General features: G+C 39.0%; 1 protein-coding gene across 4 annotated transcripts in view; it reads left to right on the forward strand.

The window, feature by feature from the left end:
- Nucleotides 1-11,114, forward strand: part of LOC113134847 (cadherin-18-like) — a 129,578-nt gene extending 118,464 nt beyond the window's left edge. For 2 of the 4 annotated variants that reach the window (XM_026314387.1, XM_026314386.1), the window contains exons 9-11: nucleotides 2,290-2,404; nucleotides 8,214-8,483; nucleotides 9,295-11,114. In XM_026314387.1, coding sequence (XP_026170172.1) covers nucleotides 2,290-2,404; nucleotides 8,214-8,483; nucleotides 9,295-9,950 — 1,041 coding nt within the window. In that variant the 3' untranslated portion in view covers nucleotides 9,951-11,114. The remainder of the gene's footprint in view (nucleotides 1-2,289; nucleotides 2,405-8,213; nucleotides 8,484-9,294) is intronic. The other 2 variants (XM_026314389.1, XM_026314388.1) reach the window with 2 other exon arrangements.
- Nucleotides 11,115-14,364: the final 3,250 nt, after the last annotated feature.

Genomic DNA, 14,364 nt, shown 5'->3' on the forward strand with positions numbered 1-14,364 from the left:
CTGCTGGGCCAAATAGCAGCAGAGACGGTCATATTAAACCCAAACATGCCCCTACCCTGTGTGTGTGTGCTTGTATGACTATGTAATAATTTAGCTTGGCTTTAGGCAACAGACAACACATGCCAGCACAGTCTATGTCAAAAAAGGATTCTTTTTTTTCATCTTGCTGTCATTAATAAATGACATAAATAGACATTAAGTGTTTTTTAATGTATGGCACAAGAATGTTGCCTGATAAATTTTACTGTTGCATGTGGGGATGCAGTCATGTATTAAATTTTAGTAATTGATTGAAAAACAGTGAGATTGGCTGTATAGGTTGTGGTGTATAGTATCGTATAGTAGTATAGATAAAGTGCTCACTTTATGTGTGTTGTGGTAAATACATGGAAATGCATTTTTTTTATATATTTATGTTCGAAAAACAGTAATGCCTGTAGAGGAATGTGATGACATGATTTAAATTTCTGAACTCAAACAGATTTTGATTCAATTTCTGAATGTTGCTAATAAATTAGGTCTGAATGACAGGTAATCTTAAGGATTTAAATCTTCAGTTAGACTTAGACTAAACTTTATTGATCCACAATGGAAAACATAAACAGGCAGGACAAGTGAATAAGATACAATAACAAACATGAATAAAATGGAATTATCTGTTGCAAAGGGCTGAGTTGTTGTACAGATTATATTATAATTATAGTGTTATACAGCTGAAATGCCACAAAGGTGAAAATGTTAACTATCTATGACATACTGTCACACAGTGAGGAGGATGCAATGAGCCATACACAGGGACAAGAGTCAGACTGCTGCATTCATTCGTTGTTGATTGAAACTTACATCAGTGTGATGGACATGAGTCACATTGACTGGGATAAAATTCACCCCACTCCCAAATAGAAAACTGCAAACATGAGAATAGTATGACACTAAATAATTATGGGAAATGAAATGGCAATTCAGTTTATTAGACAGTGTGTGACCAAACACCCCTCTACCATTTACTGAAATTCTAAAGGTGGTGGCATCAGCTCATGCCTCAGTTTCTGTTGAGGAAGAAGTGTGCTCCTAAGGAAATACTGAATTTGCAATTTTTTATTATTACTTGTCCTTTGTGTGTTTGCCAGATATAAGCAAGTGTATTGATACAAAATACTGTAGTTGCACAGGTGGACAAGGTAGTTCTGAGTTCAGTTTATGATTTATTATTATGAAATAGATTTGAGGGCTGTCAAAGCTGATAGAAATAGGTTCAATATTTGACAGCCCACCTGTTAGTGGGCTGTCAAATAACAGTTTCCAATTAGACTGGAAAAGCAGGTGTTGAAAATGAGCTGTTCTGACTATCTGCAGGTCTGGGTCTGGTCTAACCAAGGCCTGTAACATATAAAGTAAATAGTGAATAGTATGTGAAGCAGGATACCAGAAAAGTAGCCTAATAAAATTTTGTTTTACGTTTTAGTTTTTAGTTTAGGGTTTTACGGTTACTTTTGGTGGGGAATATTCTACCTGCTGAATACCAACAGCAGAAAAGAGGATTCTGCTTAGAGAGAACTAATCCTTTTTATTAAAAATGCATCATCTTTTAAATCACTAACATCAAAACCATAACACATAGGAATAGATGGAAGATGTGTAATGGCACTGCCATAGATTTTTCTCTCATATACCAGTTTGTTTTTCATTTCGGCTACTTACACGGTGTAGAAAATCACATTTTTTTCTTCAAGGAAACAAGGAACTTTTTTCTTCTGTAGCTGAATTTTAAATATTGAATGCCAGTCCCTCAGGTCAGGAAACGGGGAGGGGGGTATTAATTAACAGTTACTGATGTGTTTTCTGCAGCAAAAAGAAATATGAACACCTAAGCTGTTTAGCTTCAAGTTCACTATTTAGAATTATCAAATGTTTGAGTTGTCTGATACATTTAGGAGACTGTGACACAAAGATTCTTATAAAATGAATGCTAATTGAAATTGTGCTTTATGATAGCACATTTAGTGATGTGGTGTTTAAACAAGAAATCACAGCCAATTAGTTTGCTATTTTGTGTAATGGATTGTAAGAAAATGCAGTAGGTCAGACTGGGTCACTGACATAAGGTCAGTTCAGATTGTGTGCACTGAAGAATACGAACAAATACTGTCAGTGTATTTATTTCTTAATAATTATGCCTTTGTTAACTACCCCCTTTATCTCCTTTTCTGTAACCTTTCTTTATCTCTCACTTGCACTTCTTGTCTTTGCTTTTAAATTCCTCTACATCTCCTTCATCTGTCTCACCAGGTGATTCAGACCATTCGAGCAGCAGATCAGGACAACTTTGCAAATGGAAAGTTTTCCTTCTTTGTGCCTGCTGATCATCAAGCTAATCCAAATTTTACCGTGAAGAACAACGGAGGTAAGATTTCAGTGCAAATGTATTCAGTTGGTTAGAGCCGTTCTGCAATAAATCCTCCTTTCATGAAAGTTAGAATGTTCAGTTAGCATAGAGTGATAATTTCTAGCCTATTAATGAGGTTAGGCTAAATAACAGAAACACCTCTGTGTATAATGCAGTACAGCTCATCAGCAGCACAAATGGTTTAGGACATTGCATTCTTAAAGCACTAACTGAATGGAATAAATTCAAGAATGAATTAAGAACATGACATGTTATCCTTTACTGTTGTGAATTTGACATTTTGTAACCAAATTCTGTTCATTCAACCTGTGGCAGGAAGCCTTGATTGATAGTGGATATGTCTAATATATCTAATGCTAAAGCAATAACACAGCCATTTCAGCTCCAAACACATAACACTGCAAAAATGACTTAACATTGGACTGTGAGATGACTTTGGAATTGTTGCAAGATAACATGATGCACCCTAGCCCAAATATACACAGCGCAATGGGTGACACTTACTGTGTGGAGTTTGCATATTCTCCTTGTAAATTGCCCATAGGTGTGAATGTGAGTGTGAATATCAGTGTGCCAGCCCTGTGATAGACTGATGATCTGTCCAGGGGTACTCTGCCTCTCGCCCAATGTCTAAAAACCCGAGCAACACTGAGAAACTTCGTGCAAAATATGTGTGCAACTCAATGAATTGGGTGCCATCTCAGAACACTGTATACAGTTTTCTTAAAAAGGAAACTCCACTAATGTTGTATGTCAGGAAACTGTAAGTTATGTGTGGATTATGTTCTTTGACTTTTCAAGTGCATTCAATTCCACCCAACCAGTTTTACTCAGAGACAGGCTCATAGGGATGAGGGCGGACCCCTCCTTTGTTTCCTAAATTATTTGACAGAAAGGCCAGAGTTCATCAGGCATCAGAGGAGGCAGTATAAAACAGAAGGATGCAAGGCAGCTGGACAAAGTGGTGCAAAAAGCTGGTTCAGTGACTGGAATGAGGCTGGACTCACTGGAGGCTGTGGTGGAGAGATGCAGACAGAAAAAGGTAGAGACCATCCTGGAACACACTGACCATCCCCTTCACAACATCCTGATGGATCAGAGAAGCAGCTGCAGTGGACGACTCACCTCACTGAGCTGCAGGACTGAACGATACAGGAGATCCTTCATCCCCACTGCCATCAGGCTCTACAACACCTTAGACAATGGAAAATGACTGACCAACATTAACTGGACTGTTGAATTTTCCTTTGGGAAATTGTTCTCCTCTCATTTAATTTTCATCAGTGTGACTTCAGGTGTTTAGTGAGTACTTCTGTAAGTAAAATGGTATCTTCTTATCCCCAGCATAAATTTGTGTGTGGTGGTAGACAGGAGTAGTTTTTCAAGGACTGTTTTAGCCCACTGCTCATCTCTGCTTGAGGCTAGCAGCTACAGTACATTAACCACTACTGGCATAATACACTCAAATCTCTGACCAAATAGTTGGCAACTGTGCTGGTCCCCAGTATGCCACTGAATTGCAGACAAACCCCAATGCTATTAACAGCAGTTTCTTTCCCACTTGGCTCTATATCTACATGTGCTACCAGCTACACCAAGTCCAGTTAATTAATTTATGAAGCAAAAAATAGGGTGTGTTTTGTTTCTACCAGTACAAACACATTCTGCTGGCATCCTTGCCACAGTGTCCCTTGTCTTTCTGCTTTTCGTGGAACAGGTACCCTCCTCCCCCCTCCTCTCTTCCTATTGAGGGCTGATTTAATGTCCAACAGAAAACCTGTGGCACTGTTGCCTTGGTTACCCAGCTGCTGGAGTTGTGTTTATTTCCTCTCCTCATTTATCTTTGATTCTATCTCTCCAGAATAAATGTGTGTGTGCATGCTGGTCATTTTTTTAGTTTTTAGGTATGTGTCAGTTTGTATCATGTTCTTTGAGCTTTGGTCTTCTGTCTTTTTATGTGTGCTCACCCATCACATCTAGGCTCACTGTGACTTCCCCCACCCCTGTATCCACATATACTTTTATCTCTGTCTCTATCTCTCCTCCATCTTTCCTGGCATTATGGCAGTTGCTTTCTGTAGTTGACCTGAGAAAGAGGAGAGGTGCACTCAGCAGATTTAACAGGAGTCTCAATAATAAGACACAGTGACAAGTTTCTGATAGGAAGGTTGGATAGCAGTCTGTGAGCGAAACACTGCTGGCAATTTATGTTGTTGTTGTTGTTTACTTCTGCTTCCACAGAACATGGGCTGGATAGCTGCATTGCAGGTGCTTTTTGAGTGCACTCAAAGCACTTTTATTCTATTTTTCAATTTACCCATTCACACACACAAAATCACTCAAACACCAATTGATCAGCCACCAGGGGATAACTTGATATTTATTGTCTTGCCCAAAGATACTTCGACGCGTGAACTAGAGAAGCTCAGGATCAAACCACCAACCCTTCAGTCAATGACCAACCTGCTCTATCTCCTGAGCCACAGTCGCTGCTCAATTTACTGAAGTGTCTAGAGAGACAGGAAGAAGAAACAACAGTTACAGGATTAGTAAATCACCTACATAGCAGTGTAATCTTTGTGAGAGAAGATAATCAAAAGTGAACCAACATTATAAGTGCTGCACCTGAGAATTTTCTGTGATTCTGTGAATAGCAAGAACAATGTAGTATAAAAACTAAGCTAGCAGCCTTTAAAATCAATAAATATAACAGCCTTTCTTAATGATAGTACCATAAAGATCAACATGTAATGACAGTATGAAGAAAATGTAAAATTAAAGCACTTGACAATCAGAAATCTTTTCAGTACACGTACATATAGGCGCAAAAAATGAGGAAGCCACTGTCCGGGAGAAAAACTGGACAGGCCAAAAAATACATACTCAGACTAGAAACGAATGTTGCATCCCTTAGCTAACTAATGCTCCAACAAGGAACAAAAAAAGACAGGTGGTATAAATAGACAGAACCAAAGACTAATTAAACACAGGTGAAAGTAATAAAACTAATAAACACAAAGCTACCTGTGACTAATGTAGGACTGTCAAAGGAAACCAGAAACCAAAATAAAAGTCCAGCCGGAAACTCAGGAACAACACATCAGTCATTTTTGTTGTTAAAGAATATAAATATACTGGCTGTATATTTTTGCATGGCCAAACCTGTTGGCTCTTGGCTGTTACAGCCTTTGTTGTGATTCACCACTGTCTAAGGTGTGGTGCATTGGTGTATATTAATTTGTCTTTTTTGGACAAAAGCCTATGATACACCTCTACATGTTGCTCATCCCTCCTACAGAAATTCCGTGGAAAGCCTGAACTTGCTGGGTATTTTACTTGGTATATTATTGATAATCAATTCTCCTTTGTGACTTTTTAAATTATTCACAAATCCCTTCAAAACTGATGTTGTCTTACATATAGCCTACTGTAATACTTAGCTTTTTATGATGATTTATATGTGAAGATTCTCAGTCGTCCAGGTGAAGCTATCTAGAGGCTCAGTCATGGCAACTGGTCTAGATTTTAGGTCAAGACTTTTTACCACTCATACAAGTAGCATCTTCAGTCTAAAGGAAAGCTGGGGAAATTTAATAATTATCCTGCAGGTTGGTTTCACTCCACCCCTAGACTAAATAATCTCATTAGGGCCAAATTTACAGGTGAATTTTACAGAAAAAACATGGCTGCGCCATGGGCTCCCCTCTGTCACCCATGGTTGCCAATCTGTATATGGAAAAAGTAGAAAAGGGGTACATTCACAGGGATGGGACTAACCCATTGGTTCAGATATGTGGATGACACCTGGGTGAAAATCAAGACCCAGGTAGTTCAAGCATTCACAGATCACATCAATGCAGTAGATGCAAACATCAAATTCACCAGAGAGGTGAACAGGCTAGCCTTTTTGGAATGCGAGGTCGTCATCGTGTCTGATGGGAACCTAGAGATAGAAGTATACAGGAAACCTACACACACAGACCAATACCTTCTTTTTGACTCCCATCACCCACTGCAACACAAACTAGGAGTCATCAGGACTTTGCACCACAGAGCAAACAACATCCCTACCTCCATGGAGGCCAAGAGAAAGGAGGACACTCACTTGAAGACAGCCCTCAAAACCTGTGGCTACCCTTTGTGGGCCTTCAACAAGGCAACATCCACATCAGGCAGAAAAACAAGAGACACAGCTGAGCCTCAAGATCCACAAAGGAAAAACCTGGTCATTCCATATGTAGCAGGTGTTTCAGAGAGGCTTAAAAGGATTTTTTGGAAACATCAGATACCAGTTCACTTCAAACCCACTGAGACAGAGACTGGTTCACCCTAAAAACCAGATACCAAAACAAAAGAGGAGCAATGTGGTGTATGCTATCCAGTGTATGGAAGAATGCTCAGAACTCTACATTGGAGAAACCAAACAACCATTCAACAGGAGGATGGCCCAGCACAGGAGGAGCAGCTCCTCAGGACCAACTGTGCACCTCCATTTAAAAGAGACAGGACAGTCATTTGAAGACAGTGATGTATATATTTTGGACAGAGAAGACAGATGGTTTGAGAGAGGAGTCAGAAAAGTTACATATGTCCAAGTGGAAAACCCCTCCCTTAACAGGAGTGGAGGGCTCAGACATAACATGTCTTCAACCTACCAGGCTGTCCTTTCATCTGTTCCCAGGAAATTAAGGAACACATCAAATGTCTTCCAGGGAGGACACACTCTGCAGCCAGTTTGTGGATCAGAGAGGTCACATGAGTCCACCATTAGATCCTAAATACCCTCACCTGAGCTCACGTCTATTGTTCACCTAACGAGTCTATTCAGACCAGGTGTGAAGTGAAACCAACTCAGGAGTGTGGGTCTAATGACTCTCACCTGATTTACATAGCTCACCTAATAAGCCTATGGGACTATGGGGGAGTGAAACCAACCTGGAAGATAAATTGGAGGTTCCATACCAGCTTTCCCTCAGAGTGAAGACGCCACTTGATTAGTGGTGAAATGTTTCGACCTAAAAACTAGAAGTCCAGTGTTTTTCTTGTCCTGGAATGAGCCCTAGCTCACCACTCGACTTTCACACGTCAACATCTGCTTATGTACTTTATCAAAAGAACAACTGGCTTTCATGATAAACTAATTTGGTTGTAATTATTTACAGTGTATTCAGAACAATATTATTCTCATGATTTGATCAAGTATCAATCAATCATGTAACAATGAAAACATTTCATTATGGAAATAACTCAATTTGTACAAAACCTTCTACAATTTCTGGATCAAAAACCTGATCTGTGAGTTTGAAATGTTCCTTCATGCTTTCTTTTTTTAATTTTGGGGGGATCTATTTATCCACAAACACCGTTTCTCCCTCTTTAACATACATTATACAAAGTAAAATGTTTTCCCTATTCCTTTACTATTATTACTCATAATAATAAAATAAAGAAATGCTACTACTACTAACAATAATAATAATACTAATAATTGTTATTATAAATGTGAATTGATCTATAATTATGAAGAATTATGCTTATTATCATTCAATCAGTATTTTTTATTGTACTTAAATTACTTAAATTACTGTCTCATTATCTCCACCTTTCTTACATCTTTGTCATATCATTCAACCTCTACCATTCTTTAATATTCCTTTATCCTCCTTTCTTTTTTGATAGTTTTCAAGATTGTCTGTATGTAACTGAGCTACTGTGACCAAGGAATTTCCCTTGTGGGCCAATAAAGTTGATCTATTCTAATCTAAATTACCAATCTCACGGCTCTCTCTTTACTTCCTGTCCCCAGATAACACTGCCAGTATAATGTCTCGTCGGCGTGAAGGCTTCAGCCTGGACAGAGACCAAGAGTTCTTCACCCTGGTGGTTGTGGTGACCGATGGCGGTGAGCCTCCTCTTAGCAGCACTACTACCCTCACCCTGAAGGTGTGTGTGTGTCAGAAGAACACCAGGGGGCGCAACAGCAACAATGTCTGTCAGGCCCAGGCCTTCCTGTCCTCAGCAGGCCTCAGCACGGGGGCCTTTGTGGCCATATTGCTTTGTATTGTCATATTATTAGGTAAGTAGGGTGAATGTTGTCTACTTATATTTCCCTGATCTGTATGTTGTTTTCAAACCACTGATTATATCATATGCATAACTATATTGACAGACTTTCAAAGATTGGTAAGGCACTGGACATTTCTGTATGAGAAACGTTTGGCCTTACTCCGTCCTCTGTCATTCTTTGACAGAGGACAGTAGATGTTCACCACCTAAAGGAATGTGAGGTGTGGCGTCCAAATAAAATTCACACAAATATTCTGTGTTGGCAGGATCAATACCAGATGTTGGGATTGGTTTTGAAATCCCATTCCAACATCTGGTGTTAGCAACTAGACATTTTAGTAGTTCTGTGATATCCTGTCCAGCAAGGAGTTCTCTTGTGCTGTTCAAGGTTAAGAATTTTATCAACAAATGTGATCTGCCTAAAAAAATAAAAGAAAGAACAGGTGTACTTAATTGATCCACCAACAAGGCATTTCTAGTCTAAACAGCTCTAATTTTTTTAAACCACTTTTGAAGGCCCAAAGAGATGAAAAAACAGCAAAACATTGGTCAAGAGTCCAAAATATGAATACAGATGATGTGCATCACAATATATAATTTGGAAATATTTTCATCAATACTCCTTTGTTATTTTAAATGCTGCATTTATTAGACAATCATTTGTTTTAGAAGTGGGAGTGTTCTTTTGAGAATTTGTATCCTCTTTTCTCTTTCTTTAGTTTCTAATTGCTATATGCATGAAGGCTGATTCTCTATATTTACCCTTCTTTGCCCTTTTTCTTTTCTTTTATTCTATTCTACCTCTTCTTTTCATCCTCTAGCCATAGTGATGCTGTTCACACAGCTACGAAATAAAAAAACAAGCAAAGAGCCCTTGATACTTTCTGAAGAGGATATCAGAGAAAATGTGGTGACCTATGATGATGAGGGAGGCGGGGAGGAGGACACAGAAGCCTTTGACATAGCAGCACTGCGAAATCCCAAAGGCTCAGAGTCTCACAGGAAGTTCCACAGCTACCTCAGCTGTAGACCAATCCCATACGGAGAGGAGGAAGAGGTTGAGGGCGATGAGGGGCGCATTGTGGTGGTAAGGAGACGGAAAGCTCAGGAGCTGGATTATGGGAACTATAGCCCAGAGTCAGAGCCTGCATGGTTTGTTATTGACTGCATTCCCCGGGAGATCAGCCAGTCAGCTCCTTCACTGCTGATAGATGGTCATGACGTAATTCAGCAGATAATCCAGAAGAAGGTGGCCAAAGCAGACTCTGACACACGTGGCCCACCTTATGACTCACTTCAAACATATGCCTATGAAGGCTGTGGGTCCTTGGCTGGGTCAGTCAGCTCTCTGGGCCTGACTGCAGCAGCACCTGAACTAAACTATGCTGACTTGGAAGACTGGGACCCAGGCAGGCAAACACTGGAACATATTGTTGGAGATCAGCCAGCTACAGGTCAAATTAATCCAGACTCCTAAAGATTACCATTCAAAAGTTTGTGTTTTTACTTTGGGCCTGATTTGGTGAAGCAAATTAGTTTTTACTTGTGCTGTTTAAACCAAGGATGCAAAATTACTGCCACAGAAATATGGCATTTACGAACATTTACGAATAGGTGAAATCAGTGGATAAGAAAAGCCATGTAACAGGAGAGAAGAGCACATACAGACTGAAGAGAAACTTAAGTGAAAACATCACTGAGTGCTTTGCTGACATGAAAGGCAAAATGAAAACTGACAGAAGACCATGGTTTTAAAATGACAGGTCAATTTGCAAACAGTTTTCTGCCTCTGGTCTGCTTGTTATGTGTGTTGGTGGAAAAAGCATAGCTAGCCCAAATGATTGTGGCCTTGATCTTCACTGTTTCTGAAGCTCTAGTCATTCAAAAGAAAAACAAACCTGCACAGCTAGCATGGACAATAAAAAATTGGCTTCAAACACAATGATCCAAGGTGTGAGGTTCAACACACCAATCATCCATTGTCTTGAATAATGGGGACATGGAATTTTATTCATTTGTTATTAATAGACAAACATGACACTAACTGTGATGTGGTGTGTCAGAAGAAAGAGCTAGAGAAAGGTGAAGGCTCTGCTGAGAGAAAGGCAGAATCATCCAGTCCCTCTCGCTGAAAATTGGTGATTATTTATTATTTACTTATTGTGTCAGAAAACCCTAAATATTCATGCATGCAGACAGTGACAGCAGTACCCAGAAGCATCAGCCACCCAGCTGTGGATTAGTGAAGGTTAGCTAATCCAGATTCCAGTTTCATGAGCCTCCACTCTGAGCCTAACACTAGACCAAACTAAGAAAGAATGTGATTTAATCTCTCCTGGCCATTTTTGGACTACAGGAACTAAACAGCCCTACCTAAGCTATTATAAATACTTCATTTGACACTGTCAACCACAGAAATGTTCACCTTCGCAGCTGTTCTTAGCTCGCCTCAAATGGATGTCATCAAAAGGAAATTTGTCATTAGCCGCAGCAAGAGCATGTTTCACTAAGTATGAAATACATACACCCATATATGGGTAGATCATTGTTGGTGAAATATCATCTCGCTGCAGTGTATGTGGAGGCGGAGTAATTCAGTATGCATCTTTTGACTGGACTGAAAACAGTAAAAGGACTGTTGGAAGAGAATGAATAAGTCAATGGAAAAATAATCAGGAAGATGATGAAATTAAGCCTATTTTCCCTGATGTATATTTTTATTGATGAATAAAAAGACCAGTTGTTTCAGAAAAGCAGTTGGACTATGTGATTTGATTAGTTTTGGATCCATATGTACAAACCTGGAAAAGTGCCATAGTTTTCACTGATTTTCTGTTATTAGGTCAGGTGCAGCAGATGGGATTCTTATTATGTGTTGTGATATTTTTGTCTCAACGTGCCATGCAATCCTACATTGTTAAAAAATGCACTCTCCCTGCTTTTTCACTCTCCTTTTGAATGCTCTAACTGGATTAACAGTGACGTATTTAACTCAGCAATGTGGTGTAATCTTTGGCTTCCAATGCCAAAGATGAGGGCAGCTTTTACAGTCATCCATGAGTTTGTAAGAAACAGTTTGCCTGTCAGTGTATGTACAGTAGCTTATCCCTGGAGCCCCCGTAAGAGACATAAATAAATCACCATGAAAGACTTTTGTAAAACTTTTCAAATGATTAATGCAGTTTTTGTATTGAGTTAGTTGGGCCATTTAACATCCATTTTACATTTTTGGTACATACAGTATAAATATATGAATGACACTGTAAGTGCTTCATAAATTTGGCTCACCCAACATGTTCTTATATTTCTTTCTTATTCATACATGTTTGCTCGTCAAACAATTTCTTAGGTAAAGGCTAGGTAGAATGAGCAAAGGAAAGGTTTCAGGACACAAGATCATTTTTGGATAAGCTCAAATGTCACACAAATTATAAACAGTGTCCCTGCATGTGCTGCTTATTTATTCAAGAAGTAATTAGGGAGGTTGATGCATTTAGAGTCTTTGAAAACAACAGTGACCTCAACACAAACTCAGTGTGGCTGGTGTAATAGAAGGGCTGAAAATATGAATAATTCATGACAAATATAATTGGGGTTCTGAGTGAGAACTGTATTTAAATGTCTGCACAGGGTAAATGGCAAATATCAGCTCTGTAACTAGCAAACTGACTGATGGAAATTCCAAAACACTTTCCTCTGCAAGATTCAGACTTAATAAAGCCACTAATGATTCTCATCTATAGTTTTCACAAGCATATCCACTTCCGTTCTTGGGAAGTAACAAAGCCACAACAGCAAGCTTAACTTCTAACCTTAAAAATGACTAGTATGTGTGTGTTTCTCAGGGATGGCTCTGTTTTTTTTAGTGAGCTGAGCAGTAGGTGAGCTGTCGACATGGCAATGTATGAGAGCTGTGTAGCAAAGGTTACCATGGCAACCTCACTTTTGACCCCAGTTGAAAGTGAGCCAGCTTTCTGATAACAGAAAATCTGCTTTCCAGAACCCAGAAAGGCCCCCGTCCAGTCTTGCTGCATGGTACAGTGCTCTGATGAGCAAGTTACATTGAAATAAAACAATGAATAATAAATGAAAAATATTTATTGAATGGAGGAAAGAAATAAAAACAGTTAAGTATAGATGTGGGTGAATCAAAGTATCCATGCGACTCATACTTCATATGTCTTCTTTTGAGTTTCAATACCAGCTTCAAATAGATCAATACAAAAACTGCTCCCATTTTATGCACATGCACACTCATTGCTGCTTTTTCTTGTTCCTCTGCTTTGCTGCTTGCAATCATATAATCATTCTTTTGTTATCCAAAGAATTCATTTCTTTTTATTAGATTTTATTTTTTATAATTTTTTTAAACCACTGAGAGCTCTTTCATCTGTTAACATACATTACGTAATTAACAAGAAAGGAAAAAATAAATGTCCTAATGTTTGGCAAATGATTCAGTCAAATCTGAGTTGTAACAGAAATTACTCTAGTAACATGCATTTCCCATAAATGATGCTGGTACCTATTGTATTGAATCAAAACCTACTTTTGTGGTATCTTCCACCCCGACAATGCATACTTTTTTTTATACTCGCTGCGTTACTGCAATCTCATTACTTTCCCCACTAACAGAACTTTGTTACTGCACCAGACTGCCATCTGTTTAGTTACATTAAAGTCGATTAGACAAACTTTATTGTATAAAGAGTTGTCCACTGATACACTGAACTAAAACCCATGTCATTGTCTTCTAAGGTCCATTCTTTTCTGCAAGAAGCTGTGAGGCCATAGGACAGGAGATGGTGATGGTCAATCATCATGACCTCTTGATTGTAATTGAACAGTTAGGTAATTCTCATTCATTCCAGTTGCAAGAAAAAACATTACTTGCTCATTGTGCTCCAACTTACATTCAAACCCTGTTCACCCAGCCCTCAATCGGCCTTACCCATACTCCATCAAGCTGCTGTTTAGTGAATGATAAATGATAACATTATTTCATGTGACAATGTTTTTAATGTTTTATTTTTGGATATTAAACATTACAAGTTTTAAATTAGTAGTTCAATTTTTTGGAAATATGTTTATTTGACTGAGGCAGCACAGTGGAGTTCTGCCTCACAGCAAGAGGGTTCTGGGTTCAAACTCCAGTCGAACTCTTACTGTGTAGAGTTTGCATGTTCTCTCTCTGATGTCGGGCAGCATGGTCAATGAGTGGTTAGCACTGTTGCCTCACAGCAAGAAGGTTCCTGGTTCGAGCAGCAGGAGCCTTTCTGTGTGGTGTGTGTGTGTGTGGTTGTGTATAGCCCTGTGATGGACTGGTGACCTGTCCAGGGTGTACCACTGCCTTTCACCTAAAGAGACCTGGGATAGGCTCCAGCAGATCCCTGTGACTCTAATTAGGAATAAGTGGGTATAGATGGATGAATGGATGAGCTGATGTCATTCCCACTTGGCTCACTTTATGCTGTCACATCTCCCACATAGGCCTATTCTGAGCAATTTGAATCCATGCATTGTCTCCTTTTACTTTCAGTGCCATTCACTACACTTATGTTTAATTAGCACCTTTCATTATTAGAGGAAAGGCTCTCTGCTCTTCAAATTCCCATTATTCAATAAAAGCTGGTTAAGCCAGCCTTGTATTGTCTTTGGTTTGTTTTTAACTGATTTGTAATAGATGCTATCAACACAGCTTTTGTTGCCCAAATTAATGTCAATTGAATTTAAAAACAAACTGTTTGAATGTGAAGGTTTGCACATTAATGTGCAAATGACGAATTGTCTCATTCTCTGCTGTTTCAGCACTGACAACCACTCCACATTTTATTCTATTTGCTTTAGAGATACAGTATCCTTTTCATTTACCCTGTCTCACTTTTATAATT

Source organism: Mastacembelus armatus, chromosome 17 (assembly GCF_900324485.2).
Source record: "Mastacembelus armatus chromosome 17, fMasArm1.2, whole genome shotgun sequence".
NCBI lineage: Eukaryota > Metazoa > Chordata > Actinopteri > Synbranchiformes > Mastacembelidae > Mastacembelus > Mastacembelus armatus.